General features: G+C 41.4%; 1 protein-coding gene across 7 annotated transcripts in view; it reads right to left on the bottom strand.

Moving 5' to 3' along the window:
• The window catches only part of DTNB (dystrobrevin, beta), a 161993-nt gene extending 142517 nt beyond the window's left edge, over positions 1–19476 (bottom strand). For 5 of the 7 annotated variants that reach the window (XM_014546664.1, XM_005874907.2, XM_005874908.2 and 2 more), the window contains exons 1-3: positions 9028–9095; positions 7031–7111; positions 1814–2027 (exon numbers count right to left, since the gene is read on the bottom strand). In XM_014546664.1, the coding sequence (XP_014402150.1) occupies positions 1814–2027; positions 7031–7111; positions 9028–9094 (362 nt within the window). In that variant the 5' untranslated portion in view covers position 9095. Of the gene's footprint in view, positions 1–1813; positions 2028–7030; positions 7112–9027; positions 9096–11310; positions 11389–19457 lie in introns of those variants that run through there. The other 2 variants (XM_014546666.1, XM_014546665.1) reach the window with 2 other exon arrangements.
• Between the last annotated feature and the right edge of the window lie 997 nt (positions 19477–20473).

Genomic DNA, 20473 nt, shown 5'->3' with positions numbered 1-20473 from the left:
TGTGTGTCTTTCTCCCCCTTTTCATGCTGAATGCTAAAAACAATATTTTTTAAAAGCAAAAATAAACCAGTACATTTTAAATCTGAATATACCCAGTTGGCATATTATAGAATGGACGTTACTCACTTAGCAGCCTAATAACCTATGATTATACCCTTTACCTAACTGATTCTTTTTTCTTGAAAAAACTCATTCTTGATCCTTCCCACCATATATCCGAATTTGATCTATAGACACTGGCCAAGTTACATTTGAAACTAAGAGTTAGCTGCCCCTGGCCATGGCACATATAACCTCAACCGAGTCCATGTTTTCAGTGATTCCAAGGTAAAGTGCAGGTTCATACTAGAACCAATTCTCTTCAAACAAGATTTGGGAAAGATCTGGTTTCATCAAAAAACATGACTCACTTAAAATTGGACCTGTGATAGCTCTGAGTTGATTAGTAGGTCAATATTTAAGATGTGACACAGTGAGCAGTGAAAATTAACCCCCACGTAAAGACAGTGAAATGAAAAGGTACACAGGTAATATCTGTCGAGGATGACAGGAGAGAGGGAGCTTGTTATTTTAACCCTGCCCAAACAGAATCGCTCCGAGGAGCGCTCTCCCTCAATAAAGAGAATGATTTTCTTTCTCAGACATCTCTGCATGATTCATTTCCATAGACCTATCATTTTACAGACTGACAATAAGCCAAGCACATGACTTCTAAAAAGAGTTCTTATTATCCAAAACTGAGAAAACACCATGATTACCTCTGGGCCAAGCTCAGCAGACAGTGAGTCACCCTGAATAAACACCTGTGTTTGAACATGCAGGTAGGGACCTCAGAGGCCTCTGCAACCCTCACCTGTGCCCTCTGCATGGGAGCCGCTCGATTCAGTTGTCAAGTCTCAAATTCTGCCTATATTTTTTATATATTTTTTAATTTCTTTATTGATTAAGTTATTACATATGTGTCCTTATCCCCACATTACCCCCCATCCCCCCCACTCATGCCCTCACCCCCCTGTTGTCTGTGTTCATTGGTTAGGCCTATATGCTTGCATATAAGTCCTTTGGTTGATCTTATATTTAAACTCACCTAATCTGGGTGATGTTTATAGCTTTGCACTATCTAATAAGAGAGCTTGTTATTCAAATTAACACTTTTGAAAAACAAGATGATTTTTTTACTTAAGAAAACAAGCTGTTTTTACATCTTTAGCAAACAACTGTGGATGCTGCCAACTATAAATTAGTACTCCTCTCATGAAAACAGAGTTCTATTTTAGAAACATTATTCCCAATTATCACATGTAGCTAAAAGTAATAAGAGCATTTCTCTTTGATTTTTCAAAAACTCTTATTTTTCCAATTAATCCTAATTTACAAAACTTCCAGTGAATGGATTATGCAATAATCAACTACAAATCAAGAATCCATTTGGCAAATATCAAAGAGCTTAATCAAGTAAGATCAACAAAAAATGTTATTCAATTTTATCATCATCAGAATGCCTGGTAATTTTTTTTTTACCTGCTAATTTTCATTTCAACTTTATAAATATTTAATAAGAATCCAGTGCTGCACTTGAGAAATCAAAGAAATACAAAGTAGAGTCTCTGCTCTCAAGGATTTTCCATCTTACTAGCATTTGTACACTTATGAAGCAGGTCAGAGCGTTAGTCTTTGGAAAGGACTTACACTGAATAATTCCCCTCCGAACTGTGATTCTAAGTTGATAACCCTTAGCAAGAAAGTATGGAAGAAGAACGATTAAGAAATAAACACTCTTACTTAAAATTAAGTTAGCACGTAAGGTACTAGCCTGTCGTAGGCAGCAATCATGAAGTTGAGGAGGAGGCTGATGGACTGCTCCACACTGATCTGGTGAGTAGAAGGCAGGCGCTTGTTCAGCTGGTAGTAGATGGACGAGATGACAGTTTCGAGGCGGGACACACTGATCTCAGTGCTATGGTCCAGTGTATTAAGGCCATTGTCTCGGAAGGCTTCGATCATGTTCCAGATATCAACGAGATGGACTGAAACACAAAGAAAATAAACTATCAGCAACATAAAGTTTTAATTAATCAGAAAGACATACAAACTTTTACATATAATAGGTCAGTGAAGGGTGGCAGAATATGCCACCCCCAAATGCCACTTTGGCATAAGCATCCTTTTGAGCTAAAGGTACTTGAAAAAAGGCAGGGCCAAAAAGGGCACTTTGAGCCCCACCTTTTCTCCCTGACAGCCGGAAATAAAACTCGCAGGTGAAAGATGCCTTTCTTATTCCAAGGGGAAAAAAACACTATAATCACAGAGACAGTGGATTGAGGCCAAAATTAATCCGTACAGACTTGTTAACATAACTCTTATCTTCCCTTTGTCTCCCCATATACACATTTTAGTTCCTTTTCCACAATTGCTACTCTTTGCGCAACCTAGTGTATAAGCACGTAGACCTCGTCACTTCTTTGGGTCTTCATTTTCCCATGGGGCCCCCGTGCACGTGTAAAAATGTGTATGTTTTTCTCCTGCTAATCTGTCTTGTGTCAATTTAATTCTCAGGCCCAACCAGAGATCCTGAGAGAGTAGCCGTGAAGTACTGACTCCTCCACAGTAGCCTCAAAAATATAGAATGCAAAATTTAACTGAACGTCAAAGAGAAAAATTCAACAAGCTTTGAGGGAAATATTAACACACCTCTCTTCGTGAGAGAGCAAACAGACAAAAAGTAAGTACAGATAGAAAATTAAACTTTACAACAACAAAGTAGTAGTAATGAACATTATAGGAAGTATTGTCCCGATGATTAAAAAACATGCTTTATTTTCTAGAAAACACAAAAGACATGTATAGAAATTGACCTTATCTGAGTTATAAAACTAATTTCAACAAACTTCAAAGGATATAAATCATGTTCTCTGACCAAAATAAAACTAAGTTAGAAATCATTATCAAAAAGACAACTTTTTAAATTAACCTTATCTTTAGAAAGGAAGCAACACACTAGGGAACTTCCTTCATCTTATTAAGGGTATCTATAAAACACTGCATCATACATATTACTTGATAGTAAAAGGCTGAAAGCCTTTCCTCTGATGTTGGGAAGGAGATAAGAAACGCCCACTATTGCCCTGGTCGGTGTGGTTCAGTTGGTTGAAGCATCGCCCCATATATCAGAAGGTGGCAGGTTTGATCCCCGGTCAGGGCACATGCGGGAGGCAACCAATCAATGTTTCTCTCTCACATTAATGTTTCTCTTTTTTTGTCTCTCCCTCTCCCTTTCTCTCTCTAAAATCAATTTTAAAAATTGAAATTAAAAAAAGAAAGAAATGCCCACTATCATCATTTCTATTGTACTTCAGGTCCTAAGAATGTAAAGATGCAGTAATTATTGGTATAAATATTGGAAATAAAGAAATATAACTGTGATTATTCAGAAATGACTAAATTAGACACATAGAAAATAAAAAAGATTCTATGGATAAATTATTAAATTTAATATTTGAGTTCAGAACAATTGCTAGACATAGATCAAGATATAAAAGTCATTGTATTTCTATGTATCAATAACAGACAATGAAATTTTAGAAGTATCATAAGTTATCAAAGACTTAGAGATAAATCCAATGAAGAATGTGCAACATCTCTACAAAAAAAAATCTATAAATATAATTGGCAGAAATAAACACCTAAATAAATGGAGGAATATACTATGTTCACAAGAGGAAATCTCAATATTGGAAATATGTCAACTCTCCCAACTTGATCTATAGATTCAATGCAATCCCAACAAAACCCCACAGGGCTATACATTAAAAGGATGAATTGTACTGTATGTTAATTATACTTTAAAAAAAGGAAGAAGAAAAAAATCCCAGCAAACATTTTTGTTTTATTTTCTTTGTCCTTAGCAGAAATTGACAAGCAGAGTTTAAAATGTGTATGAAAATAAAATGTAAAAAGGCCAATCTTAAAAAGAAAAACAGAACGAAGGAGGAATACCTGCTCTACCTGATATCAAGACCTATTATAAAGTTGTAATAGTTACAACTAGACAAATAGACCAATGGAACACAGAGTCCGGAAGCAGCTCTCACATACAGACACTGCTATAGACGTTCTTGTACCTTTCTCCAAAGAATGTGAGGAAAAGATGCTGAGCAGGGAAGAAAACGGATGATTTTCCCCATGTAGACACTATAGGGACAACAGAACATACATGTGGAAAAAACTGAAATTTTTTTATGTAGGTTAAATAATCAAATGTTACAAAATAAAACTTCTAAAACAATGCATCTTTTACTTTACATTACTAAGGCCACTAGCCTGGTTATGACTCTCAACACTTCGCTTAAAGACTACCATTTCCCAAGAGTAATTACAGGAAGAATTATAAAAGTGGTAGGTTCTTTAGAACAGTGGTTTTCAAAGTTTTTTTTTTTAACCACAACCCACAAAATTATATTTAAATCATAACACACACACACCCTCTAGACATGTAAATTTATAAAAGTTCCACAAAATACTTTTTAGATTTACAATATAAGCTGGTTCCTGGTTTTTCTTTTTTTCTCTATTACATGCTTTAAATTCTGTCCAGAGTCACCAAAATGATTTCATAAGCCATTAATGGGTCACAATCCACAATTTGAAAAATATTGCTTTGGGATACCTATGACTTCAGTCTAGGATGGAACAGTAAACTCTTCAGAGAGCATTTTAAGCTAGGATTTTTAAGTAAGACATATAGTAGGGTAGAAATATTTAGCTGTAAAACTGGTTTGCCCAAGGCACGTGTTTATAATAAACTAGTGACTGGTGCACGGATTCGTGCACATCAAAAGGAAATTAATTAGAAGGTGGCCAGCAGGGCGGGACTGGGTGAGATGGGCTGGACATACCCTGGAGCCAACCTCCCACAGTCCTTCAGCTCTCCGACATCCCCCGAGGGGTCCCGGAGTGCGAGAGGGCACTCTGCAAAGTTGCTGTCGTACAGGGTGTGAAACACAAATGCAAGTGTGCAGTAAACCAGATTCGGGGCCGACAGTGCCCCAGCAACAACATAACCCACAGCCAAAGGTGGAATCATGTAGCGCCTGAAAGGAATCGGGCTCCCTCCTCTCTGGTTTCGGGGTACATCACCCAAGAACCGCCACTGCCAAGTCACTGCAGCTCGGCAGCTCCTGTGTTGAATCTGCCCCCTGGTGGTCAGTGTGCGTCATAGCGACCAGTCGGAAAGGTGAAGGGACACTTAGCATATTAACCTTTTATATATATAGAGGCCTGGTGCACGAAGATTCGTGCACGGGGGGGTTGGGGGGGGCCCCTCAGCCCGACCTGCACCCTGTCCAACCTGGGAGCCCTTAGGGGAGCCCTCTCCAATCCGGGAGCCCTGACGGCTTAGGCCTACTCCTCGTGGTTCTCTGCTCTCTGTGGGGTCTGGCCACTCTGCGCCTGCTGCCCCAGAGGCTCTCCGCTGCCTCAATCTTCTAGTTTTGTTATGAGAAGCTTTTCCTTACAAAAGACAATTTTCTTGTATCTCCATTTTCCCTCTTCATGTTCTTCTCTCAGCTCAGCTGAAGACCCTTCTCCTGCACAGAGGCCCTCCGCGGGCGGGGTGGAACGCCTGCGTCGTCGCCATGGCAACAATGCAAGTGTCCTGGCCGCTGCCATCTTTGTTGCATCAATTTGCATATTCCTTCCTTATTGGCTATGGGCGCTTCCATCTTTATCGCGGAGTGATGGTCAATTTGCATATTCCCTCTTTATTAGATAGGATTATATATACAGATGGCAACACCAAGATTAACCCTTTTCGGTCCAACATGGAGGCTGACTCGACAGACCAGGCGCTAGGAGCAGGTCCAACGTTGAGGCTGAGACACCACAAACCGATTCAACATTCAATCCCGTCAATTAATTTGGCCCAGACTGTTTGAATTCCAAAAATAAAATTGGACTGCAAAGGGTTAAAGCTGAGGTGCTTCACCATTCTATGGCTAATGATCTTTCCATTATACAAAAGTTTTTCATCAACACACACACACACACATATGAGAAAAGGACAATAATTCTGTCATAAGCCAATTCATCTTCATGGAAATTAAGAGAAGAAAGATTTTTATGCATGTTATGTGTATATGTACACATTTTTTTGGTACTTATTTTATAAGTAGCAATTGTGGTAGCAACTGCTTATGGAAAAGGCTGATTGTTGTTATATTAAGTTTAATTGTTATTATATACTGTACTAGAGGCCCGATGCATGAAATTTGTGCAAGAGTAGGCCTTCCTTCCCCCAGCTGCCCGCACCAGCTTCCCTCCAGCCGCCGGCAGGCACCTGGGACCCGGCCTTCCCTCTGGCCGCTGGCAGGCACCCAGGACCAGGGCTTCCCTCACACAGGGAGGCCCCGCCCACCTGCCACAGCCTGCCAGTCAGTAGCCTGGGCCTCCCTCTTTGGGGAGATTGTGGAGCCCCCCGATGGATCATCCCACTGGCCTGTGGCCTGGGCCTCCCTCTGCGGGGCGATCATGGGGCGATGGCCGGGCCCCTGACCAATCGCATCGCACCCGCCTTGGCTGGCCTGGCACCAGTGGGTGTCATAGCGTGGTCCCGATAGTCGTCCAGATGGTAGTCCGGATGGCCGTTCTGCTGTTTGGCCGTTCAGTCAATTTGCATATTATGCTTTTATTATATAGGATACCTTCATCAAAATATTAATGTTTTTCTTTTCCTCCAGAAGCTGATATATTGTATTAATTCTGCATAAAATTTTTCATTAAAAAGTGACATGGAGAAACACATTCCCCCTTTGAAGAACATAAACAATATGCCAGCCTCAAAACTAGTTACATATTGAGTTTATTAAATACTTTGAGGGAGACACAGAGTAAAGTGCCAACTTCTTTCCATTACAAAGTTTATATTCTGATACTTACGACAAAATAATTCCATTAAAATTACAATATGACTAAAAGATATTAAAATCTTTTATATTATTGAGAGTTCTATACAGCTATTATAGAAATGACTTACGGTTGCATCGTTTTTGTACAAATCGTAATTTGCAAGCTGTTCTGTAAGTTGACAGTCGTATAACATCAAAATTCTGAGCACCTGAAAGAAGGGTAAATAAAACATGTTCAAGTGGACTTACTGGTTAATTTCTAAATGCTGGGAAGAGACTCCATTCCATTGTGTTGGCACAGACTGCATATAACTTGCCAACTGAGTCTTCTGATAGAGCACAAAGGCAGAAGGAAGGGTTAGGGTACACTTCCTGTGTGCCCACTCCTATCTGCTAGCCTAAGAAAGCTCTGAGGCGAGGAACACTCATGATGTGCGTGAATGGACTATATATATTCGGAAGTGGGGATAAGGTGGCATAGTGGGAAAGACCCCAGCGTAGAGTCAGAGACGTAAATTCCAGCCCCGGCCTGACTGCCAACCACAGAACATGACCGTCGCCACGTCACATCCCTCTTCTCAGGCTCAGTGTCCTCCGCTGTAAAATGAGGGAACTGGACCAGCTAATCCCCGAGTTCCCCGTCCAGGTCTGTGGCATCACAGAATTTCCAGTGCACTGTCCCTCCCGATCTAGAACTAAAGAGTCTTCCCCGCTACTTGCATCTGAGCAGGTTACCGTGCCCGCCTGAGTGAGTACTGCGGCAGACGTGACTGCATGACGTCTGACGATGGGTGACAAAAGGTGGCCAGCTTGCCCCTGCTCTCACGCTCTCGGGATGCTGGCCCTGGGAACCCAAACTGGCTTTCCCTCTGTGAAGGGACCTCGGGGGCCATCCCAGGCTGGGCTCCTGCCTCCCTCTCCAGCGTCAGCTGAGCAGTACCGTTTTATAATAGTCAAATGCTTTTAAAAGGTTTCACAGTCACTGGCCCAGACCAGGAACCCTATTTCCGGCAGAAGAATTTGAAGTCCTGCAAGTATGTGTGCATTAGTCAAGGTCACTCAGTCAAGGTCACCGAGACAAGAAGTCACAAAGCAAACCACCCTTCCAATACTGTGGACTGCCCTACTCCTCCCAGCCATCTTGTTTCTTTGTTCAGTCTTACATAATAATGTAATTTTTAAAAAAATATATTTCTTTATTGATTTCAGAGAGGAAGGGAGAAGGAGAGAGAGTTAGAAACATCGATGAGAGAGGAACATCAATCAGCTGCCTCCTGTACCCCCCGTGCTGGGGATGTGCCCGCAACCAAGGTACATGCCCTTGACCGGAATCAAACCTGGGACCCTTCAGTCCACAGGCTGACGCTCTATCCACTGAGCCAAGCCAGCTAGGGCATAATGTAATTTTTAAAAAATATGTCTTATTGATTTTTTACAGACAGGAAGGGAGAGGGATAGAGAGTTAGAAACATCGATGAGAGAGGAACATCAATCAGCTGCCTCCTGTACACCCCGTGCTGGGGATGTGCCCGCAACCAAGGTACATGCCCTTGACCGGAATTAAACCTGGGACCCTTCAGTCCGCAGGCCGACGCTCTATCCACTGAGCCAAACCAGTTAGGGCAATAATGTAATTTTTAACAGAAGATTTAATATTGTATAGTAAAGTAATATACCAAAGTACACATTCATGCTATTAATTTTTCCTCTTGCTCTAAGTGTTGGTCTGACACTAAGTCTTCTCTACCTCCGAATTGGTATGTAGTGCAAGGTAATTTATATGACGTATTAATTATGCATCAGCACCTGCAAGCTCACGGTAACCACGGAGTTACAGCAAGAGGTCTAAATTGGCGGGCATGCCCTGATCTTACAGACATGCTAGGTAACACCTCTGCCTCATTCGTTATGGCCTGGCTTCAGAAAGCAGTTCAAATCAATTCAATTAAAATAATAAGGTCTGTCTTGGGGTCCTCCAACTCCATGATTCTTTAACTCTCATTCTTCCCTTTCTAAAGCCTGTAACTTAAAACTTCTGATTAAAGTTGTGACTTGATCAGAACAGAAAGAGGGAAAAGCATTCCCACGCGTATAAACAAGGACGCCAGAAGCACTCAGGACTCACGCATTTCTATGAACAGCTGCCTCTTCTCCGCCATCGTCTTCCGCTTATTCCCACTTTCCTCAATCATCCTAGGGACAAAGAAGGACACCATAAAGCACCATATAGTTTGACAATTCAACCAAGTGCTTATCATTCTATTGTGAAGAGAGAGCCGCGGGACATCAAGTGGTAAATGCACATACTAAGAGAGTATCAGTGAAAATGAACTGGAACCTGATACCAAAAGAGGTAAATCCTTATTTCTCTATTTGATAATTTCTAAAATATTAAAAGTCAATACTTAACTGAGCTCATACACGCCTCCTGTGCTGAAAATTTGGGCTATATCTTATTTCTAATTTTATTTTCTCTGCACAGTCCTCTATTAGTTGAGATACAGTTTCCCATATCCCTACTGTTTTTCATGAACATGTTACTAAATATAATTTAGAAAATAATTATAATGAAAGGCTACAATAGAGAACATAAAAACAGTGAGCTTATACACAAAATATATAAATAAAATATATTTTTATGTTTAACAAAATAAAGAGAGAAATTCACCCCCACACTCAACTCTTAAATGCAACTTTTATCACCTGATAACAGTAGTTTACACTGACAGGCTATGTCAGTGACTGTTAAAACTCTCTCCATGAATTATTTCATTTAATACTCCCTTCAACCCTAAGTGGTGGTATTATAACTATTACACTATCCCCATTTTATTGATTAGGAAACAGATGCCTAGAAAAGAACAGTAACTTGCTCAAGGGCACACAACTCAGAAGTGGTAGAGTAGAACCTCAACCCTTTCATTAAACTTCTTAAGAACTGTGTTTCTTAGAGGATATTTTCAAATATCTAGGCCTAAAAAGCTAGAACACAAACAGCCCATTGCATGGACCCTATTGATGCAAAATTTGTGACAATTTTAGCTGAACTTTGCCTTATTCTATGAAGAAAAATATGTAGACAAATAGCATAAGCCAAATAATTTCCCTAAGCAGATGACACTTTTGTAAATCATTCTCAAATGTTAGTCACAAATTAAATAAATGATGACCACACAAATCCCATAGCCACTAAAGCAAAGTGACTGAAAAAAGTTTAGTTGTAAATATATCCTAAAGAAAGTTTAAAATGAAAAAAATATTCCTTAATATCCTGCAATTAATATTTTGATAATTAAGACTGGTTCTTTTCCAGATCACTGAAATGTTACCAAATAGGCTGCAACACACGTGATGGTTTCTTAATAATTTGCCCCCAAAGGGAAAGAATCCTATCTAATAATAGACAAACATGGTAATTGACCGTACCTTCGTTACGTCTCCCATTGGCTAATCAGCGTGATATGCAAATTAACCACCAACAAAGATGGCGGTTAATTTGCATAAGTAGGCGAGAAGTGGCGGAGCGAAGACTGAAGGTGGCTCTGGCCCGAGCAGTGAAGGCTTAAAGGTGGCTCCGGCTGGAGCGAAGGCCTGGGTCCCGGGTGCCGGAGGAAAACCAGTGCCGGCAGCCAGGGGAAGGGAAGGCCTATTGCACGAATCTTTTTGTGCAACAGGCCTCTAGTTTTAAATAGAAAGAAAATTAAAGAAAAAGCAACCAGAAACAGAAAAAAAAAATCTAATAAAATCTAGGTCCTAGAGAAAAAACAGGAGTTGGTACTAGCCTGTGATTTCAAAGAAAAATATATATATATTCAAAAACCTGCTCCCTCCTCTCCAATCTTGGTCTCTCACTAAATAATGCACACAGACTAACACAGAAAATATCATAATGCCCTTTATAATATATCTCATTTATTATATCCTTTTTCCATTTTTGCTATTTCTTTACACCCCTTTTTCTCAAAATAGGGTCTAAGAAGTCCCTGAGATCCCTAAATTCTTTATGGCAATTTTTTAAAATTCTGTCATTACTTTCAGATTCATTTTGAAAAAGTTAATACAAACATATTCTGGATCATCTCGATGGCCACCAAACTACAAGCACTGCTAGGCCATTTCGGGCACACACATCTGCACGTGGGGCTCCTGCAGCATTGGCAGCAAGAGACCACCGAAAGCAGGAAGACCAACTAGAGAAACTATCCTACCCTCGGCCAGATCCGACCTGCCGCCTGTTTCTGCAAATAAAGCTTTACTGGGACACAGCCATACCTATTCATTTATGTATCATCTATGGATGTTTTCATGCTACAATGGCAGAGTCGAGTAGCTGCAACAGAGAGCACCTGGCCTGCAAAGTCTGAAGTAGTTGCTCTCTGGTCCTTCAAGAAAAAGCATGTCAACCCACCTAAAGCAACAGTAATTAATGCTGCATCGCCACACGTCTGGCTGCAACTGGACCAGCACGTCCCCTCAGTCAGAATGACAATGACCATCCCACATGGGCTGCGCTGCCATTCCAGTACCGCACGTCTATCCTTGAGGAAGTGCCTTCATCACGCTAAGGTTTATTCCTCGTTGCTGAAACAGCATAAAATTATACAGACTTCACGAACCAGTCATTTGACAAATATAAGCAGCTCTTAGATGGGAGACACAACTAGATGAACTAGAAACACTGCAGTGAACGAAAGAGACCAAGTCCCCTCACCTTCGTGGAGCTTCTTGTGACAGGATCAAACGCAGTCATTCGTGTACAGTGCCTGGCCTAAGGCAAGCTCAGGACTAATGGGAGCGGCTATTCTTATGATTACAACTATCAGCATTATCACTATTACTACAACGACGACGACACAGGTGGTTTATAAATCTAGAGGATTAATTACATCATTTGTAATTAATGACACCATGCTAGACATTTATTTCATATATTTGCTTTTAAGAAAATCTTTGGGCTTTTGAAATTTATAAAGCACAAAGTAAACATTTTAGAATTTTAATTATCTGTGCTCTATCCACTGAGCCAAACCGGTTAGGGCTTAGAATTTTAATTATCTAAACTGACAAAATGATGGTATCCTCATGTCCCACACACAGTTATTGCAAACCTGAATCAAACTATACCTGAAAACATGCATCAGAACAATCCGAGATAACAAATGAAAAGGTCATCACACTGATGAGCCAATAAGAAATCTGTTTTATAAGTCAGATTATTTTAATTATGTTATGGTTATTTAAACTACCCAAGTTTTAAAAACAAACAGTGGAATTTTAGTATATTTACATTTGACTAACACAAATTCAACTACATGAGAGAGAAAGAGAATTATTTAAACGATGGGCAATCCCACACCAGGATCACCTGTTCTAAGAGAGTGTGAGAAAGAAAGTGAATCTACAGCTTCCTGCGGTCTCGGCTCCCTCTGGCCTCTGACTGAGTAAGCACCCCTTTCCTTTTTTCTAAAAACACAATTCAACTAAAGAAAAAAGTTGCCAGTTCCAACATGAAGAAAAAACTAGCCGTGCTAGACCTCGAACTCCTTGTCTACGTTGACCCCCACCACGGTTTGTTCCTGAGGAAATTTCAAAAGGAATTTTTACCTACTTCAGGCACTCGCTGATTTCAGAATCTAACTCCCAAGTAAAATGTGACTCAGATGTACGAAAGATAATCAAGATCTGCCCAACCACAAGGATTTGATACTAATGTTTCAGAAACAATGCTTCTAAGTTTCAATTGCTTTAGGAAATCATATTCATGCAACGATTTTCTTAAAAGTTTGCAAAATTGTTCATACTATAGAAAAATCCTCAAAATTCAGAGCTTTCGCATAAGGCTAACCATAATTATAAAATAATTATGAAATATAAGCAACATGTCTAGCTACATAGTGCCAACAAAATTAAAATATTATATCCATATTGCAGTATCAATTTAACCATCATATATGTATATGACTGAAGATTAGAAATAAATTAAAAATGAAAATGCATTCATAAGGCATGGGTTTTTTCCCAAAAATTTTATTTTGTCACTGTATTGCCTGGCAGTTTTTAGAAAGTTGAATATGTTTGATGTTTGTACTTAAAAGTGTTTTAAAATCTCTAAATATGTTTCCTGGGAGACAGACACTCTTAGTAGTGAATATATACTTACTGACCCAAGTATTTTGGATGGCAATTTCTACCAAAATTTTAAATGTATGCTACCTTTGGCCCAGTAAATATGTCTGTTTATCTGTTTAAAAAGGAGAGGAGAGGGAAGGAGAGGAAAGGGTAAGGGGGGGAAACGGAAGCAGAGCGGACGCAGAAGGAAAGAAAGGGGGGATAAAACAGTGTCAAACGGCTTCAATACCTTATGGTACAGCCATACTATGAGAGTATAGTCCACAGGTACTAAAAAGAACGCGGTAGGTAAGTGCAATTTATGAAAAGATGGTCAAGACATGTAAGCCAGATGCAAGTAAGGGGACAGTACCACACTGTGGCAGACGCTGTTCCGGCCCTGCCAGGATACCCCTACCTGGCTGCCAGCTTCTCCCAGCCGCGCTCCTCTCTAGAGAATGACCTTCAGTTGAACACTCCTGAAGCAATGCCTGGGAACTAATTCACCCCCTACAGGGGCACCTGGTGACCGACAGACACGTAGAAAGCCCAGGCCCGGAAGTTCTGAATCCAAGTAAAATGGAGTGAGCACACACCAACCTTACTCTCCCACCGAATACTAAGCCTGCGGAGTGTGTGCTGGAGTTATCTGAGCTCTGTGAAAAGCAAACAGCAGCAGGTGGGCCAGGGAAGAAGACAGAATTCACAGTTCTACGGAACAGATGGCGTGTCTGCCATTTTTTCCCTCTCGCATCGCCTGGCTTGACCTCAACCCAGTACAAACCCCCAACCTAGGACTGTGATATATACACAGAGAAATCCTCAGAGCCCTCCCGTGCGAGCTCACAGAAAAGGAGAACCAAAACCCAGAGAGAACGAGAGACATTTCCCAGGTCGTCTTCTCTCTCTTTCCTTTTTCTTCATTTTCTCCCACCCCAGCCAGCAGGCAATCCCGCAGTGGCGGCGGAGGCAGTAGCAGCAAAGCCGCTGGCCTGGGAAACGGCAGAATTACAAAATGTGGAGGAAAGGAATCCTCTGTTGGTCAGCTGCAGCTCCAAGGGGGGCCCATGGGTTTATTCTCTCTCCTCTGCTGCTGCGGTGCCACTGCAGGAGGGGGAGTTTCTGGCCAGAGGACAGGAAAGGGAGTCCAGAGTAGCCCGACAGTACCAGGGCGCTAACCCAGCAGAAGCACAGGAAAGCAGCCCATGCAGCTGTTTGTGAAAGCCGGGACCTCCTCCAACCCGCACACCCAGGGATCTGATCGTCGCCAGCAGACCCACTAGCTCTGAAAGTCCATCTTGCAGAGAGACCTCCACAGTAAGTACGCTCTCCACTTCCTGCCACTGGGGCTCCTGGCACGTTGCCTTTTCTTGGCCTCACAATCTAGAGATAACCAAACCTCCTATCATTCCCTTCACATACCAGCTCTGACTTCAAACCCTGCATTTCCTTCCTCATAATCACTCTCATATCCACCCTTTTTTCCCATTTCAACTGCCAAAATCTTTGTCCGCGCGAATGAACAAATGAAATCCTCTGACGCCATGGTCTCAGGACTCTGTGCCCCCTTCTTCCTGTCGTTCATCCTGTGGACACACAGAAATCCACGAGGTGTATTTATTCAAACAGGTTCGATCTCCAATGGATCCTAATCACCCTACTCAGAAGCTTCATTCCACACAATAAAAAAAAAAAAAGCAGAGCACAAAGTGAAATATTCCAGAGAAAGACAAATATTGTGATCCCACTCATAAGTGGAATCTAATTATACACAAAAAAGAAAAAAGTCAAACTCATGCTGGAAGCAGAGTAGAATGGTGGTAGCCAGGAGCTAAGGGGTGGGGAAAATTGAGAGATGTTGGTCAAAGGATACAAACTTTTAGTTATAAGATGGGAATTGAATGTACAGCTTGGTGACTATAGTGGATAATACCATACTGTATACCTGAAATTTGCTAAGAGAATAGATCTTAAACATTCTCAATATACACACACTCAGGTGACTATGTGATGTGATGGGTGTGTGAAAAAACAAAACTATAGAAATGGCAAAATGATCCGTAATCAACAGAGATTTAGGGGGAAGGGAAGAGGGGTGATAGATGAAGCGCAGACTTTTGGGGTGGTGAAACTTCACTTTAATAGTGGATACATGACCCTATGCATTTGTCAAACCAACAGAAATTTACAACACAGAGTGAACTTAATGTGTGCAAATTTTTATTAAATCCTTTAGGACGTCAGCGGATCCAAGGATGAAATGCAGAATGTGACAAAACAATCTAACTATGTTACAAATGTCTGAAACAACCTCACTGAAGAGGGGGGTGGGGGGGGGGGATGGAAGTGACTTTGGAAATGAATGGTGTCTGTAAGACTAAAAGCAAAACAAAATATACCTACGTACTATACTCTAGTTTCCCATCAGTCATATGGTACCAATTCTAATATAACAATTACATAAAGAGATGGCATTTGGAAGAGTGTGAGGTTACAGAGAAGCAAGATGAGAAGCTAGAATGATCCATGTGGTAGTGGATTACAGTTGCAGACATCAGTATAAGATCATGTTTCTCTTAATACAGATACAGATAGTTACATACAGAAGTAATTATAGATATGTGTATATGCATGGGTTAGTATATACACATATGCCCTTGCTCTGTCAACTGAGATGTAGAAACAACAACATCCCTAGCCGTAATGAGTATATACCTAATGCCCAAATGTTGGTTTGTAATACCTGAACTATATGTGATGAACATACCTAGCCCAAATGTTGGTTTATAATACCTTTCTCCAACAAAATGAGTGAAGCAGGAAACATACAAGATGAGCCTGGAACATCTTGTAATATAGGAAGTAAAGAAGTTTGGGGAGAAAACTAAACCATATGATATGAGTATATAAAAGGGACACAGAAGCCAACTGAAAGCTCCCAGTAGCCAAAGTTGGAACAACTTCAGCAACAAAATAAATAAGGCAGCATCGCATACCCACCCGTCAGTCCTGATATGAATGAGTGAATATATTGAATATATTAACAAATGGAGAGCAAATACCCTGTGAAGAATTCCAAGTAATTTATGTCGATACTCAGCCCTGAAGAAAGTGAAGCACAACTCCCACTCCTTACGTGTGGGCTGCGCACAGGGACTTCCTTACAAAGACACAGCATGGGGGGCGGGGGGGGGGGCTTTTTTCGCGAAATAACTGGATGGTGGAGAAACCTGGTCAGCACTACCTCAGCCAGTGCAAGTTCAACATCAGCAGGTAAGTCATGCTGACGGTACACATCCTTGACACGATGTGATGAAACGGCATTTTACTGCTGTTGTCTTCCTCCCCCAAACCGATAAACCCAGTTTAATCCCGAGAAAAACATCAGGCAAATATCAATTGAGGGATAATCTACAAACACCTTACCAGTACTCCTCAAATTCATCAAAAACTTGACCAGAAAAGTCTGAGAAACTGACAAAGCCAAGAGACACCTAAGGAGACATGACAAGTACATGTAATGTGCTATCCTGGGTGGGACTGTGGAACAGAAAAAGGCCACTAGGTGAACACTAAGGAAATCTGAATCAAGTGTGGATTTTAGTAATAATGTACCATCAGTGGTTCACTAATTGTAACAAAAGTACTGATGTCTGAGGTTAATAACAGAACAGGATACGGGATGCTATTATTTTCCATTTTTCTGTAAGTCTAAAACTGTTCTAAAAATAAAGTTTTAATTTTTTTTAAAGACAGTACAAACACATACTAGACAAATCCACACTTACACTTGGAGACTTCAACACTCCTCCATGATCAACGCAAGTAGGAAGTCAAGGATGACGTGGAAAGACTGAATGACACCCTCAGCCTACGAGACCTAACTGATGTTTATGTCACCCAATAATGACAAACACAAATGCTTTCCAAGTGCACACGCAGCCTGCGCCACCCAACTCAGAAAGTGATGCCCCTGGAGACGGGAGCAGAATAAAGTGGCCGCAGATGGACAGCAACCCTATTAGCTATGTTTCACAGGCTGGTTCTGGGGACACCGTATTATTCTTTATGCTATTATATACCCTATTTCACAATAACATTGTAAGTCCTTTACTTTGAATATATTCTCTGGTAAACCTTTTCTTTTGTGGTTTGGGGATACAGGTCTTCACATATTTTATTAATAAAATTGAGTAACCCAAGCCGGTTTGGCTCACTAGATAGAGTGTCGGCCTGGGGACTGAAGGGTCCCAGGTTCGATTCTGGTCAAGGGCATGTACCTTGGTTGCCGGCACATCCACAGTGGGAAGTGTGCAGGAGGCAGTTGATCGATGCTTCTCTCTCATCAATGTTTCTAACTCTCTATCCCTCTCCCCTCCTCTCTGTAAAAAATCAATAAAATATATTTTAAAAAATTGAGTATATCATAAGCTCTGTACTTTTACCCAAATGAACAGAAATTCTCACAAACTCCATAGTTGGGTATAATATTACTTCAAATCTTCAGCAATGTCCTCTATGAGTATTCCCAACAATATTTGCTAACAAGGCATGCATTTCACCAAACTAAAAGTATTCATTTGTCTGTATTTATTTCAGCCACTACTACCAAAACAAGAACAACAAAGGTTTGTAGCTTTTTGGTTTTTACTCCTAAAGGAAGATCTTCACAAAATTTCTAAAAATGTATAATTAAGTTAAAAACTTAAGATACTAATTAGCACATGACTAACCATCACTGAAAAAGCTCAATAACTTTGCCTTCATATTCTGAATGCTTAGTTTTAAAATATCTCAACTGCTAGGAGTAGCCTCATAATATCATTAGTAAATACCTTGGGCACAATATAATCAATGGTATCTACATATATAAAACCCTAATGTGCAAATAGACCAAACGATGGAACAACCAAACATCCGGTCGCTATGACGTGTGCTGACCACTAGGGGGCATGCGCAGAACATGGCAGGCGTTGGCAATAGGCAGCAGAGCACGGAACATGGTGGGCGTCAGCTGCATCGGGATGGTGGAGGTGAGCAGGGGCGCCAGACCAAGGCGGGGCACCAGTCGCTATCATCGGGGTGAGCTTCTGGTGGTGACTGACAATTCTTTGCTCCCGTGCTCCACGGTCCTGCCCAGCACTCACACCTGCTGCCGGCGCCGAGCCGCCGCTCGCACCCTCTGCTGGTGCCCAGTGCCAGTCTCAATTGCTTGGCACCATGAGCAGGTGCGAGCAGCGGCTGCTGGCCCCGATCGCCCCTGAGGGCTTCTCCACCTCCCCCTGTTCCTGAGGGGTGATTGGGGCAGCAGCTGCTGCTCCCACCCGCTGCTGATGCCTGCCCCAATCACTCTATGCTGTCAGCAGGTGTGAGCGGGGCTGGAGCCATCAGCGCATGGGAGCAGCGGCAACAGGAGCGGGGCTGCTGATAGATAGGGGACTGGGGCTGCAGTAGGAAGGGCCAGGTGGGGGCAGGGAGGATGGGCCGAGACCCACCCCTGTGCCCACCACAGCCTCGCCACCCACAGTTCCTTTCAAGGTGCACGAATTCGTGCACTGGGCCCCTAGTATATAAATAAATCCTTATAACAAATAGTATTTCTAACAACTTTAAGGTGTTTTTACTGATTCCCCTTCAATCTCCTTAGATCATTATTGTTCTTGTACTTTGCAATTGACTGACAAGCCCATAACAGATATAGAAGTGTCAGCTCTGCGTTATCTTGCAGTTCATGTTCCCGGCATTATTACTTCAATCCTCAACTGAATCTGAAACTTCATCTGCAGTGTCTTTGTAGGAATCTTTTTAAACGCTTTGTCTATTGAGCAAGGTTCATTTCATTCCCATCAGATAATAGAATCTGAAAGACCACTAAACCAAGCAGAGGTGAACTGCAATATGTCTGCACAGAATGTAAGCAAGCAAATATGGAGGCTCACATAGCAGCCCCTCCAGGCTGCGGGGTCCCTGCTCCCTTCCTCTCGGCTTACCTCCGCTTACCAGACCTGCTGTGTAGCATCAGACATACAGATGGGAGTAAAGTATCAACCTATGAATTAAATATTAATAAAAGGTAATTGCCCATATTTTCTTGCTATAGCCTACCTACAGGATCGTTTTTGCATGCCTCCCACTTTGAAAACCACTGGTCATAAATAAGAGAGAGAGAGAGAGAACAGACAGGACTGTGCCTGGCTTGAGGAGAAAATGAGGGATATGGATGGTAGAATCAGAAAAGTAAATTTAGAGCCTACGTGGTTAGTTAATGTGGCCTAAGGTTACGAAGCTAATAATTTGTGGATTTAGGCAACAGATTGGACTCAGAAGTCCACTCTCTTTCCGCTGTGCCACATCGCCCCCTTCAGGACAAACACTAGGATTCCAGGGAAAGGAAAAAATATAGGTCCCCAAGTTGTGGCGCTGGATCAGAACTTAATTCATAGTTACACAGGGTCTGGAGCCTTGTTCGTCCTAGCTAGGAAGCAGTGTGTCCCAGAGCTAGACTGAGTCTGCAGGCAGCAGATGAGTCACTCCCATGGCAAAAACTAAAGGAAAGAGACAGGCTCTAGAAAGGTCTCCAGAACGTCTCTGTACTGCACCTAAGTGTCAAATACCCTTCATTTCCCTTGAATCTTTTGGTTTATGTCTTAACCCTTCCAGCCCTCAGTTACTTCAAAGCATCCAGGTATCAAAACTTCTTGTGCAAGTTCACTGTGTCCCTGCAAACTCCTGCCAGGTTTTCTCTGGATGCCCTAATGTGATCAAGAAACCAGAGATGACCGAGGTCGTCATTACTGAGTGCTTGGCTGCAACTAGTCAAACGTCCCTGCAGAACTTCCGTGCTTATTTCAGGGAAATTCTCCACTGTCCTTCCTCTAGTACTTCTTCTTTTCTCTTCTCTTTCAGATTAAAAAAAAAGTAAATGTTTTTAAGACCACAGAAATTTTCCATTTTACAAATCTGAAAAATTTTCTAGGTTCCAATAAAAAAAAATTCAAATACATATTGCACTCCACGAGTACACAGAGCTCTGAATAGCAAAGAGAACCTCTGAGGGCTGAAGTAACGATTAAATAAATTATGTAAAGCTTTTAGCACAAAGCCTGGCACAAAATCAGAGCCTAATTTTTTTAAAAGCCCATGAAATGTGTTCCGACCTAAATCAAATTATTTGTATTTCTTTTTCACCACAAAAGCAATGCGTAGCCTTCACATCTGAATCCTGAATATCAACAACAATTTCTTTTCTGAGTTCTCATAACTTTGAGTTAACACGTTGGTAGCAATGATTATGAACTACAGAAACCACAAGCAAAGCAACAGAGAATCTAAATGGGAGGGCTTAGAAATAACCTAACCCAGACCCCACATTTTGCACATCCAAATAAAAATCCTGTCCCAGCATATAACTGAACTTCACAATAAAGAAGTGAATATAGAAGCCTAGGACCCCTAACTCCTTG

Source organism: Myotis brandtii, unplaced genomic scaffold (genome assembly GCF_000412655.1).
Source record: "Myotis brandtii unplaced genomic scaffold, ASM41265v1 scaffold454, whole genome shotgun sequence".
Taxonomy (NCBI): Eukaryota; Metazoa; Chordata; class Mammalia; order Chiroptera; family Vespertilionidae; genus Myotis; species Myotis brandtii.
The sequence above is the reverse complement of the archived record's forward strand: the minus strand, read 5'-3'. Positions and strand labels throughout refer to the sequence as shown.